This window comes from Siphateles boraxobius, unplaced genomic scaffold (assembly GCF_051911475.1).
Source record: "Siphateles boraxobius isolate OS27281-9 unplaced genomic scaffold, OSU_SipBor_1 30, whole genome shotgun sequence".
In the NCBI taxonomy this organism is placed as follows: domain Eukaryota; kingdom Metazoa; phylum Chordata; class Actinopteri; order Cypriniformes; family Leuciscidae; genus Siphateles; species Siphateles boraxobius.
Genome location: NW_027508920.1, coordinates 12,319,794 through 12,331,899, shown reverse-complemented (window position 1 = coordinate 12,331,899; position 12,106 = coordinate 12,319,794). Strand labels below are relative to the sequence as shown.

The 12,106-nt window shown below is 41.5% G+C and overlaps 1 protein-coding gene across 12 annotated transcripts in view; it reads left to right on the top strand.

Moving 5' to 3' along the window:
• dmxl2 (Dmx-like 2) overlaps positions 1 to 12,106 on the top strand; it is an 89,431-nt gene that overhangs the window by 57,477 nt on the left and 19,848 nt on the right. For 4 of the 12 annotated variants that reach the window (XM_077248211.1, XM_077248205.1, XM_077248208.1 and 1 more), the window contains exons 30-34: positions 7,607 to 7,797; positions 7,934 to 8,067; positions 8,348 to 8,433; positions 8,536 to 8,737; positions 8,834 to 8,951. In XM_077248211.1, coding sequence (XP_077104326.1) covers positions 7,607 to 7,797; positions 7,934 to 8,067; positions 8,348 to 8,433; positions 8,536 to 8,737; positions 8,834 to 8,951 — 731 coding nt within the window. Of the gene's footprint in view, positions 1 to 1,034; positions 1,086 to 7,603; positions 7,798 to 7,933; positions 8,068 to 8,347; positions 8,434 to 8,535; positions 8,738 to 8,833; positions 9,304 to 12,106 lie in introns of those variants that run through there. The other 8 variants (XM_077248210.1, XM_077248204.1, XM_077248207.1 and 5 more) reach the window with 3 other exon arrangements.

Genomic DNA, 12,106 nt, shown 5'->3' with positions numbered 1-12,106 from the left:
GGATTAGAACCCGTAACCTCTGACACGCTTGGCAAAAGATCTACCACTAGACCATTTAAGAACTCAAACTTAATTTGCGGATTGATGGTTTTATTTACGGGTTGAGCAGAGATGCTGCACAGTTTGACAAACGGGCAGCGGATGGTGTTGCTAAGAACTTGCAATGTATAACTATTATGAGACCGGCCCTCGCGGCCTCGAAACACTACCGGCCCACCGGGAAAAAACGGGAAAAAAATCCCGACTCTCCAGATTGCCACTCCGCCCCCGGCTACAACACAACAGATGTATTCACCTCAGAGAAGATAGTAGTACATGGATTGTATTTCATGTCCCGTTTTTATTCGTCTTGATTTCTCACAACTTTTGTGCTTTTTCTGGGTAAGTAAGAACTGCAGGTCTAATAGTCTCATTACAAGAACGTGCAGTCATGCACAGAAGACCAACAGCCGATTTTTTGTTAAATAATACATTCAATTTAAGTTTGTTTTTCATCAAACCCTATCATTCACCCCCAGAACACTTGGAATATACAACACATGTGGAATGGGACCATTCTGTAATACCTTTGCATGTTTTTTTTTTAAACTTGATGCTGGTTGCTGCCATTTATATGGACAAGCGCAAGTGGGATTTTTTTTATTTGTTTTTAACTCTCCATTTGTGCTTGGAAAAAGAAAGACGGAAATACTGCATTAGAAAAACCCCAGACCGGGTAAATGATGACTTTATTTGCATTTTAGGGTGAACCAACCTGTTAATGCATTAACTGATGGGAGCTTATTTTAAAATGTTACGGATATATTCTAGATGGCAGGACTTGTGTGTCAGCCTGTTAGTGTGTGGAGAGGTGCTTTGTGTGATTGCGGTGATGTTTGTTCTTTCTCACATATTATATTTTAGTATTTGTTAATTTATTATATTTAGTTTGTTATGTGTGTGTTTTTCATCCACCCTTTTTGTGTTTGTGTGCAAATTTTGCTTTTTTTGTGTCATTTTCATCTCATCATCTCGTGTTTGTGTGACCATCACAGCCAATGTGGAGTCAAACAGTCAGGCAGAGCTCCAGTCTGAGAATAAATCAGGTACACACACTGTCTCCCTCAACCTGTCTCACTGTTTAGCCTTTTAGCCTGTTTTAAAATCCAGTCTAGATGTGGACGTGTGTGTGTGTGTGTGTGTGTGTGTGTGTGTGTGTGTGTGTGTGTGTGTGTGTGTGTGTGTGTGTGTGTGTGTGTGTGTGTGTGTGTGTGTGTGTGTGTGTGTGTGTGTGTGTGTGTGTGTGTGTGTGTGTGTGTGTGTGTGTGTGTGTGTGTGTGTGTGTGTGTGTGTGTGTGTGTGTGTGTGTAGGGATATGGTGAGTGCCTCGGGCTCAGGTGGACACCAGCTATCTGAGGTCAACATTCAAAGAGTTTTTTTTTCTGTTCTTTCCCAGTCTGAACTGATGAGACCTTAATAGAGGAACCAAATTGATTACGCATGGAAAACAGGATTTTCTGTGCTCCTCCTAATAGTAATGCACTGAAAAAATTGTTTTACAGATACCATGTTCAGACAACAATAGTATATGGTTGTGAGTATTGTATTTGAGTCTTCTCCTTATGGCTGCATTCATGCACAGTTTAGTTATTTACAGGAGTGACAACCGCATTCTGTCACTGAACTCATACCTGTAACTCATACTCACAAAAGCATTCCCTACAAACCCCTGCTGTGTGAACCGGACTGTGCAACTAGTCTTTCACGTCATACAATGCGAAACAACCGACTGTGATAAGTTTGAGTTTTGGACGTCTTTGATATTTACTTTTAAGGGGTCCTATTATGCTTTTTTACTTTTTCAACTTTAGTTAGTCTGTAATGTTGCTGTTTGAGCATAAAATAGATCTGCACTGTTCTTGACTGAATTGCACAGTCATTTCAGTTTCACAGAATTTGCTCTGATCTTGTCAGCCATTTAGAATTTTGTTGTAAAATGTTGTATTTATGAACGCATTAGTGTATCGTTATGAAACTCATATGTCATCGGCACCATGCCCTGAAGGTACTCAAAACGTTTTGAATAAGTGTCACCTTGTGTTCAAAAATTACAATTCAAAAATTACATTTACAAAAATTGTGTCTATTTTAAAGGTGCAGTTTGTCAGAATGACAGCTAGTGGTCAAATTAGGTACTGCAATCCAAATTCAAAATATCGGAGATTGTTGTTTCCCCCAAACCCCCCCACGCTGTGTTTCCTGCCAACTGGCATCCCAGGGTGTCAAAATACTATTGGGTGAACTGGTAGTGGGCGAGATTACACAGACCAAAACAAAAACAGACATTCCAACACGGAACACACACTTCAAAGTAAAACAACGGGCTGTAGGAGTGGTTTTCAGAGAAATGAGAAAGTGAACTCAGTTTCCTAAATATCTGTAGGTATATGAAGGTGAGGATATTTTCCCACCGGTTAAACGTCATGTGACAACACCGGTAATGAGCAAGGGCTTTTAAACCGCTTATTTGAAAGCGAAATAAAAATCCGCACCTCCGCAAGGGTTTTCATAATAGTGCGGAGCAGAGCGAGCGTTTTCAATTAATTCCTATGTATAGGAATGAACTGAAAACGCTCGCTATGCTCGCTCCACACCCGTGGACACACACCGCTATGAATGCCGTGCGCATTTTAGTTTTTCTTTCAAATTAGCGCCGATTCAGGGGCAAATTGCTTGAATGGTGAGTTCATTAGCCTATTATTCTTAATGAAAAACACAACAACAATTCAGTACAATGACAAATTCGCTTAAATAGGCGCTTATACATTTCACTTTGACACCAGATATTCCTCCTCCTTATTCGTCAGTTCCTCGCTCTCGTGATAAATGAAATCTGACTCCTGCTGCTGATCTGTGCTGCGACACTTTCGGCGCACGATTTATTAAGCAGACACGTTACGTTTTTTTTTAATTGTAGTGTCTGTTCTCTACCTAAACTAAATGATTTTATAAAAATCACCGCGATGTGCAAATGATGTAACCGGTGTTGCACCGTCTATCGTAGCAAGGCTAAATATCTGCAAACATATGGTATTTTTATGCTTTAGTAGAGTGAAAAAGTTACATACAGCACCTTTAATGAAACTGGACTTTATAGATTCCTTGAGTCATACTGAGAACAATGATACCATTTATGCCATAGTCGGTCAAAATGTCTGTCCGCCATTTTTAATTTTCTTAAAAACCTATTTTTCAGATTCCTCCTAGACCGTTGGTCGGAATTTTACAAAAATCAGCTCAGATCATTGTGAAACCATGTCTACAAAAATGTATATTATTATTAACTGACCAAACTGTTCTTGAATTAGCGAAATTGATGGCACAATGTCAAGCTGGTTCTGAGGCTGTAACCTTGCAATGCTTTCACATATTGACACCAAACTTTGTGTCATTGTCACCTTGCACTGACCACACAACATAAATTTGGTAACAACTCACCCGTTGGCTGAAAGTGATAAGCAATTAAAGTCGTTTTGCCCAATCAAAAAAGTGTCTTTAATTTCTCATTGTTGCAGTTGGTCTGATATTCCTACCCATGCCTGCATGACTCATTATGCCTTTTTTGTCCTTGACCTTTATTTTTATATATTTCCAGTTTTCATTTTAGTTTAAGAACTAGAATTTTTTATATAAAAAATATTTTTTATATAAAAAAATTAATTAACAATAACAACACTGGTATACATTTTATTGCTGTTGTAACTGTAAGCTTTCCCCCAGTCATTCCAGACTGTACTGAAATTAAGCTGCAAAAATGGTTTGTTCAGTAATCGTCATGGTTCACGCCATCACAACCATGAGCTCATTTACATAGGATCGTTCACATTAACATAGAATGGCTATTCAGCAACTTGGTAAGAGCGTTGTCATTTCACATGCAAAGAGGTTAGCCAATCATAATTGATGTCATTTACACATAGAACTTTTAAGGCTACTCTAATAACGGCTATTTAATTCTAATGGCCAGAAAGTAAGAAGAAGGAATGTCTAAATTAGAATTAACATTTTAATGCCTAACTTTTAAATAAACTTCACGGAAAATGTATAAAAGTGATTAAAATGGTCCATTTACTTGTCTTTATTTCCTAAATCTAACATTTCTAAACTTGAAAGTGCCTTAGGTGTCACAATAAATAAAACAAATTAACATTCATAAAACAAAGTAAAAAACAAAACAAAAAAAACAGTGATTTAAGGGTTTTGTTTTCATACTTGTCGGCTCTTGGCATTTTGTCAAGGTGTTCTCTGGCAGTGCTCAAAGAGCAGATCCTTTGATCATCAACAGTAAATTTAATCTGTCTGTTTTTTTCATATCAGCTCTTTGTTCCAAAATAAACCCCCACTCACACTCACAGACTCTTACTGCAGGAATTTCTCTTTGAACACGACTTCTGAAGGATGATGTTATAAGGCGATTCTTCTCTTCAGATGTGTCCTCCTTTACATTTGAGATAAACATTCCACACTATCAGAATCAAAATGTGCTTTAAATGCTAATAAAATGCCTTCCAGCTCAAAAGAAGACACATAAATACCGAGATTGAGAGGGTCTTTATAAACCAGACACCTGAAGAGATGAGATACGAGACTTCATGTATTCTGTAATCAGCATTTCAAAACTCTGTTTGAAAATGAAAGCTTTTAGTTATGTTTGTTTCTGTGTTTGGTTTGTTACATCCCCCACCTCATCAATGATTATGCAAAGTAATCTGAAACACTACAATCTTAATCACTTTTAGGGACTTAACTGGTTCTTTTTCAGTTTTTCACTTTAAAAAATCGAATTATTGTCATCATGTGTTCGGTTCCACCAAATAGATTTTTGAACATCAACATACACTATATTGCTGAAAGTTTTAGAACGTCTGCCTTTACATGCACATGCACTTTAATGACATCCCATTCTTAATCCATAGTGTTTAATATGCAGTTGGCCCACCCTTTGCAGCTATAACAGCTTCAACTCTTCTGGGAAGGCTTTCCACAAGGTTTAGGAGTGTTTTTATGGGAATATTTGACCATTCTTCTAGAAGCTCATTTGTGAGGTCAGGCACTGATGTTGAACGAGAAGGCCTGGCTCGCAGTCTCCGCTCTAATTCATCCCAAAGTTGTTCTTTCGGGTTGAGGTCAGGACTCTGTGCAGGCCAGTCAAGTTCCTCCACACCAAACTCATTCATCCGTGTCTTTATGGACCTTGCTTTGTGCACTGGTGCACAAACTGTTCCCACAAAGTTGGGAGCATGATATTGTCCAAAATGTCTTGGTATGCTGAAGCATTAAAAGTTCCTTTCACTGGAACTAAGGGGTCATGCCCAACCCCTGAAAAACAACCCCACACCATAATCCCACCTCCACCAAACTTTACACTTGGCGCAATGCAGTCAGGCAAGTACCGTTTCCTAGCAACCACCAAACCCAGACTCGTCCATCGGATTGCCAGACAGAGAAGCGTGATTCTTCACTCCAGAGATCAGGTCTCCACTGCTCTAGAGTCCAATGGCTGCTCGGCCGTGGAAACCCATTCCATGAAGCTCTCAATGCACTGTTCTTGAGCTAATATGAAGGCCACATTAAGTTTGGAGGTCTGTAGCTATTGACTCTGCAGAAAGTCTCAGCATGCGCTGACCCCGCTCTGTGATTTTACTTGGCCTACCACTTTGTGGCTGAGTTTCTGTTTTTCCCAATTGCTTCCACTTTGTTATAATACCACTTACAGTGGTATTACAGTTGGTATTACAACTTACAGTTGACCGTGGAATGTTTAGTAGTGAGGAAATTTCACGATTGGACTTATTGCACAGTTGGCAACCTATACCGGTAACACGCTTGAATTTACTGAGCTCCTGAGAGCGACCCATTCTTTCACAAATGCTTGTAGAAGCAGTCTGCATGCACAGGTGCTTGATTTTATACAACTGTGTCCATGGAAGTGATTGGAACACCTGAATTAAATTATTTGGAGGGGTGTCCCAATACTTTTGGCAATATAGTGTATTCCACAAATCATAAAGATTTATAAGCTCAGTGACTCACAAGCAGTTTTTGACCAACTGAACAGTTTTCTTTCACAGCCATTTCTGTGTTATGTGTACTTAACATACAGTGTACTTTAAGTCGGCATGTAAAGCTGGAAGCTACCATAGTCTTTTCTTCCCTATTTTGACGTATGTGAAACAGCTTCTCGAACAAGAAAAATTGTAGGTCGGGACTTGATTTTGTCCATTGGGGATTGATTGGATTGTTGGATCATTGCGATTTGCCATTGCTGTGATCTCATGTGAGTGACAGGTTGTCCTGCCCTTGTGCCTGTAAACATGAAGAGAAGAAGAGATTTCATTGCAAGAGTGAGTGAAAGTTATTTAGATTACGAGGGCACAAGAATTCAAAAAAAGGATGTCCGTGGATTATTCATTTATAATAAATACGGCAGTATTCCATAAAAAAAGTAAGATTTGAAAGTATCAAATATGTTATTGTGTTTGTTATATTTAGTTGTACCTGATGAAGTGAAACGGGATAACAGGGAAGGTTTGTTTTCTTGATAGTGTGCGTCTGTATGTGTGTGAGCAGTCTGTAATGAACCACCTCTGTTCAGTAGATGTTTAATCGTGACCATCTGCTCTCACTTTAGAATCAGTGTGTGTTCAGATAGGATTCTTCAGTTTCTCTGTCTTCTCTGTCAAGTTTCAATTTCAAATTGAGTGCATTAGCCTATAACCATGACTTTTTCCCTTTTAAATTTTTTTTTATTTTACCTCTCTGGCTGTGTTCGGAATGTAGTACTATACTGCTAACTACATAAAAATGTATATAAAAAAGAATATGCAGTATGCTGCACTAAACATGTTAAGCAGTAGTATGATACATTTTTCAAGTCATCAAGTGGTTGCGAATGATCATCTTGGGAATGAAAATATATTATTTGGCTTTTTTTATATCAAATTTTATCAAGAAAGAGATTGCAGTTAAAATTGCTGTAGATATTGCTTCTGATTCCCTAGAAGGTCAATTTGAGTGCATTGCATTAAAGGAATAGTTCACTTCAAAATAAAAACAATTCTGTCATCATTTACTCTACCTCAAGTTGTTTCAAACCTGTATGATTTTTTTTCTTCTTCTGCTGAACACAAAAGAAGATAGTTTGAAGGATGGTGGTAACCAAACAGTTGATGTACCCCATTGACCATAGTATTTTTATTTCCTATTATAGAAGTCAATGAGGTACATCAAATGTTTGGTAACCGACATTCTATAAAATATATCTTCTTTTGTGTTAAGCAGAAGAAAGAAATACATACAGGTTTGAAACAACTTGAGGTAGAGGAAATTATGACAGAATTTTCATTTTGAAGTGAACTATTCCTTTTTATGCATTGTGAGATTCAGTATTCTGTTCTCTGTGTACTGTTGTATTGCACATTTGGGCATATAGTAGGTTATACTGCATACTACTTTCTTTCTGAAGTAGTAGGTTGTATGCCATTCCAAACATACCTCTTTCTCCTTTTTCTGCTATATAGGTAGTGAATGGGCCTCTCACTCTCTGTTTTTCTCTTTCCTTCAGCAGTCCCTCCACCGACCCCTCCTGCTGAGGACGTGGACCGACAACGACGCAGGTTTAACATGCGCATGCTTGTTCCTGGACGTCCCGTCAAAGAGACTCCAGCCACACCTCCACCCGTCCCTGTAGAGCGGCCCACCTATAAGGAGAAGTTCATCCCACCTGAGCTCAGCATGTGGGATTACTTTGTGGCCAAAGTAAGACGGCGACAACTATTTTACTAACTAATTCTTTACACTGATGCAAATCTCTTTTTTTAGTATTTATTCAGTTTATGAATCTAGAAAGCATGTGTCAGAGTGTCTCATTGCTTTCTATGTGTGTTTCCTCCAGCCTTTCCTTCCTCTCTCTGACAGCGGGGCGCTGTACGATTCAGATGAGAGCGGTGCTAGTGACGATGAGGATGATGATGACGCCTTCCTCTCTGACACACAGATGACAGAACACTCCGATCCAAACTCCTACAGGTGAGATTATAACACATCAAAATGAGAGTTAAGCAGGGTTGTAACAGGGAGAAGTAAAACCAAATTAAACACTGTGATGCATTTTGCATACTGAAATGAAATAGCAAAACACACGGATAAACAGTGGATAAAGAAATTAATGAAATATGGCAATATGTTTTAATGACTAAATTAATTGTAATCATTCATGAAAATTAGCACTGCTAAAGACACTGCTCATGGTGTGTATATCCTATCAGTTTGTTGGCCGAAGGATGATTGCGTGTTTGTGTTTTTGCAGTTGGTCTCTGATCCGCTTAGTGATGGTCAAACTTGCCCTTAACAATGTCAAGACATTCCTGCCCCTGACAGGACTGGACTTTACAGGTACTGGAGTAGTAGAAACATACTCTTACTAACATGCAAACTGGCAGAAAGTAAATGAAATCATTAACTTCTATTTCCTGCGCCTCCCTTGTGTTGTCTTAGAGTTGCCAGTGACATCTCCGCTGGCCAATGCTGTGCTGAAGACACTGGAAAACTGGGAACAGATTCTTCTGAATAAGATTAACAAATTTGACGGCCCTCCACCGAACTACATCAACACCTACCCGACGGACCTGAGTGCAGGCGGCGGGCCAGCTATACTCCGACACAAAGCCATGCTAGAGCCAGAAAACACACCGTTCAAGTGAGTACTTGGGCCAAATGTCTCAATTACACCAGAGAATTAGAGAAAGTTTAAATAATCTTGTAAATGTGTGAACAAATGTTTTTTTCTCTTCAGGTCAAAGCACCATCTCTCCTTCCCTGCTCGCCGTCTGTGGCATTTCCTGGTCAAACAGGAGGTGCTTCAGGAGACTTTGATTCGATACATCTTCACTAAGAAAAGGAAGCAGTGTGAGGTAACTACAGAACACAGGGGTGCGACCACTCACTGATGAATAAAAGGGGTGGATTTTAAAAGTGGCAGGGCCAGTCATAGAGTGAGATATACCAAAACACTAAAGGGGCTTTAGCAACAGAGGATCTCTTTCATAGTTCCTAGAACTATTGGTGGAACTACCCGTATTTTGGTGTGTTCGCACCACAGGAACTAGGAAAGATTTTAGTTCTAGGAATTCCTTTTGGAGGAACTAATTTAGCTCCTACTTCAGAGTAGGTCCAGCACTATAGGAACTACCAGTGGCGTTAGTGTTCACGGATTGGCCAAATGCAATCGAAACACCAGCATCCGCCATTAAAAAAAAAAAAAAAGCAGTGTAAACACACGGATTATAGCCTATATATTTACTCCAGAAACCAACTCTAAGAACATGGAAAACAGTGATAGATGGGCCTTATTAACCTTTACACTGAGGAGAAAATCCAACGTAACTTTGAGGGAACAAGCGAAGCATTGTAAAGCATGTATTTCTGCTCAGCTAGCAACACTGGACATCAACCACTCGGCAAACGCTAATACCTTTTCATATACTGTCTACTTTCTATGTATAGCAGTTCTATCTAATATCATTTTACACAGGACTGTTAGACAAATCGTAAACTAATGAACATGGAGAATGCGAGCACTGATTGTTTGCTCAGACTTTGGCTGGCGTTCTCCATGCTTACGTCACTTCAGAGATCCTACTGGCGGTGCGAATGCAACCAGGAAAATGTTCCTAAGGGAACCATTAGTTCTCGGGGAACCACCCTGGTGGTTAGTTCCTAAAACTAAGTTCCTAGAACTACCTGGTGCGAAAGCCCCTTAAAAGGATAGTTCACCCAAAAATGAAAATTAGCCCATGATTTACTCACCCTGAAGCCATCCTAGGGAATACAATTGGAGTTATAATAAAAAATGTCCTGGCTCTTCCAAGCTTCATAATGGCAGTGGATGGCTGTATGTCTTTGGAAGTCCATCAAAGCACATCTATTCATGATTAAAGTCCTTGAAACGCCTCTCCGGGAGTTAATAAAGGTCTTCTGAAGTGAAGCGATGCGTTTATGTAAGAAAAATATCTATTTAAAACTTTACCGACTAAAATATCTAGCTCAATAGATCATTAATCATCAATAGATGCGCTTTGATGGACTTCCAAAGACTTACAGCCATTCACTCCCATTGTGAAGCTTGAGCCAGTACATTTTTTTTTATATTTCATTTTATATAACTCCGATTTTATTTGTCTGAAAGAAGAAAGTCATATACACCTAGGATGGCTTCAGGGTGAGTAAATCATGGGCTAATTTTCATTTTTGGGTGAACTATCCCTTTAAGAGGGGTAGAACGTCCTGGTTGCGTATCCCTGAAGGAGGGAACGGAGGACGTAGTCGACTGAATTGGGAGATCGCTAGAGAGCCTGTCTTCTTCGAGTACTATTGAACGAGCCAATGTAATTGGCGTGCGTGATTCGCATCACACACTCCGCCCCCGCGGCGCGGGTATAAATACGGAAGTGGATGCACGCACTAGTTGCTTTTCGCTGAGGAGCCGAGAGTAACCCGGGGTCAGCGGTGGTCCAGCGGTAGTGGCAAGGGGACTACGTCCTCCGTTCCCTCCTTCAGGGAACGGTGTGTTGCATACGCAACCAGGACGTTCCCTTTCAGTCGAGAACGTCAGACGTAGTCGACTGAATTGGGATCACCCATTGAACACGCCACTAACGCTGCCACCTTCCAGTGCCTAAACCAAAGCCTCCTGATGCCCCCGCAAACTTAAGGCGGGGAAGGACAGGGCTTAGGCCAGGGAAGTCACTGCTGTTCCTACAGGACCACTGGGAAAGCGTTCCCCGTACGTTGGAAGGAAGGGACGCTGCGGAAGCCACATCCAACCCGAGGGAGGTAACGTGGAGAATACACATATGAACTGGGCGGAAACCGGGCAGTCTAACATATGGAATGTCACTGGGGTGGCTCCAGCCTAAGACGGGGGGAGACACACCGGACAGTGACGGCAGAGAGACTCTGCCGAGGGAAGACACGGGCTCACCGCAGGGAGCCGTATCGTGGAAGAATACACATATGGGGTCACCGAAGGGACCGCAACATATGGACCCAGCCTAACACAGGTTCCACACTGCTTACGAGTGGTAGGCCTAACACCAGACGTTCCGCACGTCCGACGTCGGAGGGGTGTGGAGGAACTCAACAGGGTTCAATTTTAAGGGAACTCAACTGGAGTAGAAAGGCGCACGTATCCAGTCCATAGGAGGGGAATGGCGCAGCAAGCCGACACTTGAACCGGGCTCACGGTGAAACTGGCTTCATGAGAAGGGAGCCCACGGGAAGCAGCGGTTCAACCAGGTGTCGTCCAGCCCCCAACTCTAGAATCTGTTTAGCAAAGTATATCGTCAACGCCCAGGCGGAGCACTTTACACTCATCATAGAGGAGCTCAACACCTAAGTGGACATGTTGCATCTCGGATCTTTGCCGAAATGAAGGCAAGCACTAAGTGCAACCTTGCATGGAAACAGCCTTCCCTCTCTGCTGAATTCCAACAGATATTTGAAGAGCTGGTCTGAGGTCTATGACTTGCATTCTGTACACATCCAAGCCAATCGGACAGAGAAGCCAGGGCTGGATCTGCCTCCTCCAAGGCAGCGCTTGCAGGCTCACCACCTGCTCCTATTACGGGAGAGGTAGGAACCTTGGGCACAATCCGAGCCGGGGTCTCAGCTTGTGAGAGTTAGCCGGCCCAGACTCCAGGCACAATACGTTGACCGAAAGCGAGCAAGTCCCTACCCTCTAGTAGAGACCACGCGAGCAGGAGAACTGATATAACAGAATTTTTAACTCACTGCCTGCAGTGGCTCAGGGGCGGTCTCTGCAGTGCAGTCGCACCAGGGACAAGGCCCAAGAGGATAAAGAGGGACACAAGGATTTACAAGACCTTGCTCCTCAGGAACCTGACGATCAGAACGTGCTTCTGCATACTTCTGCAACACGATGAGCGTCGTTTAAACACCGAGGCAACATCATTTTGAGGGTGAAGGAAAACAGCCTACTGCAACCCATTTTGCAGGAAAGAGAGCACTGAAGTGATCGAAAGCTTTCAGGATCTCCTCTGGAGAGAAG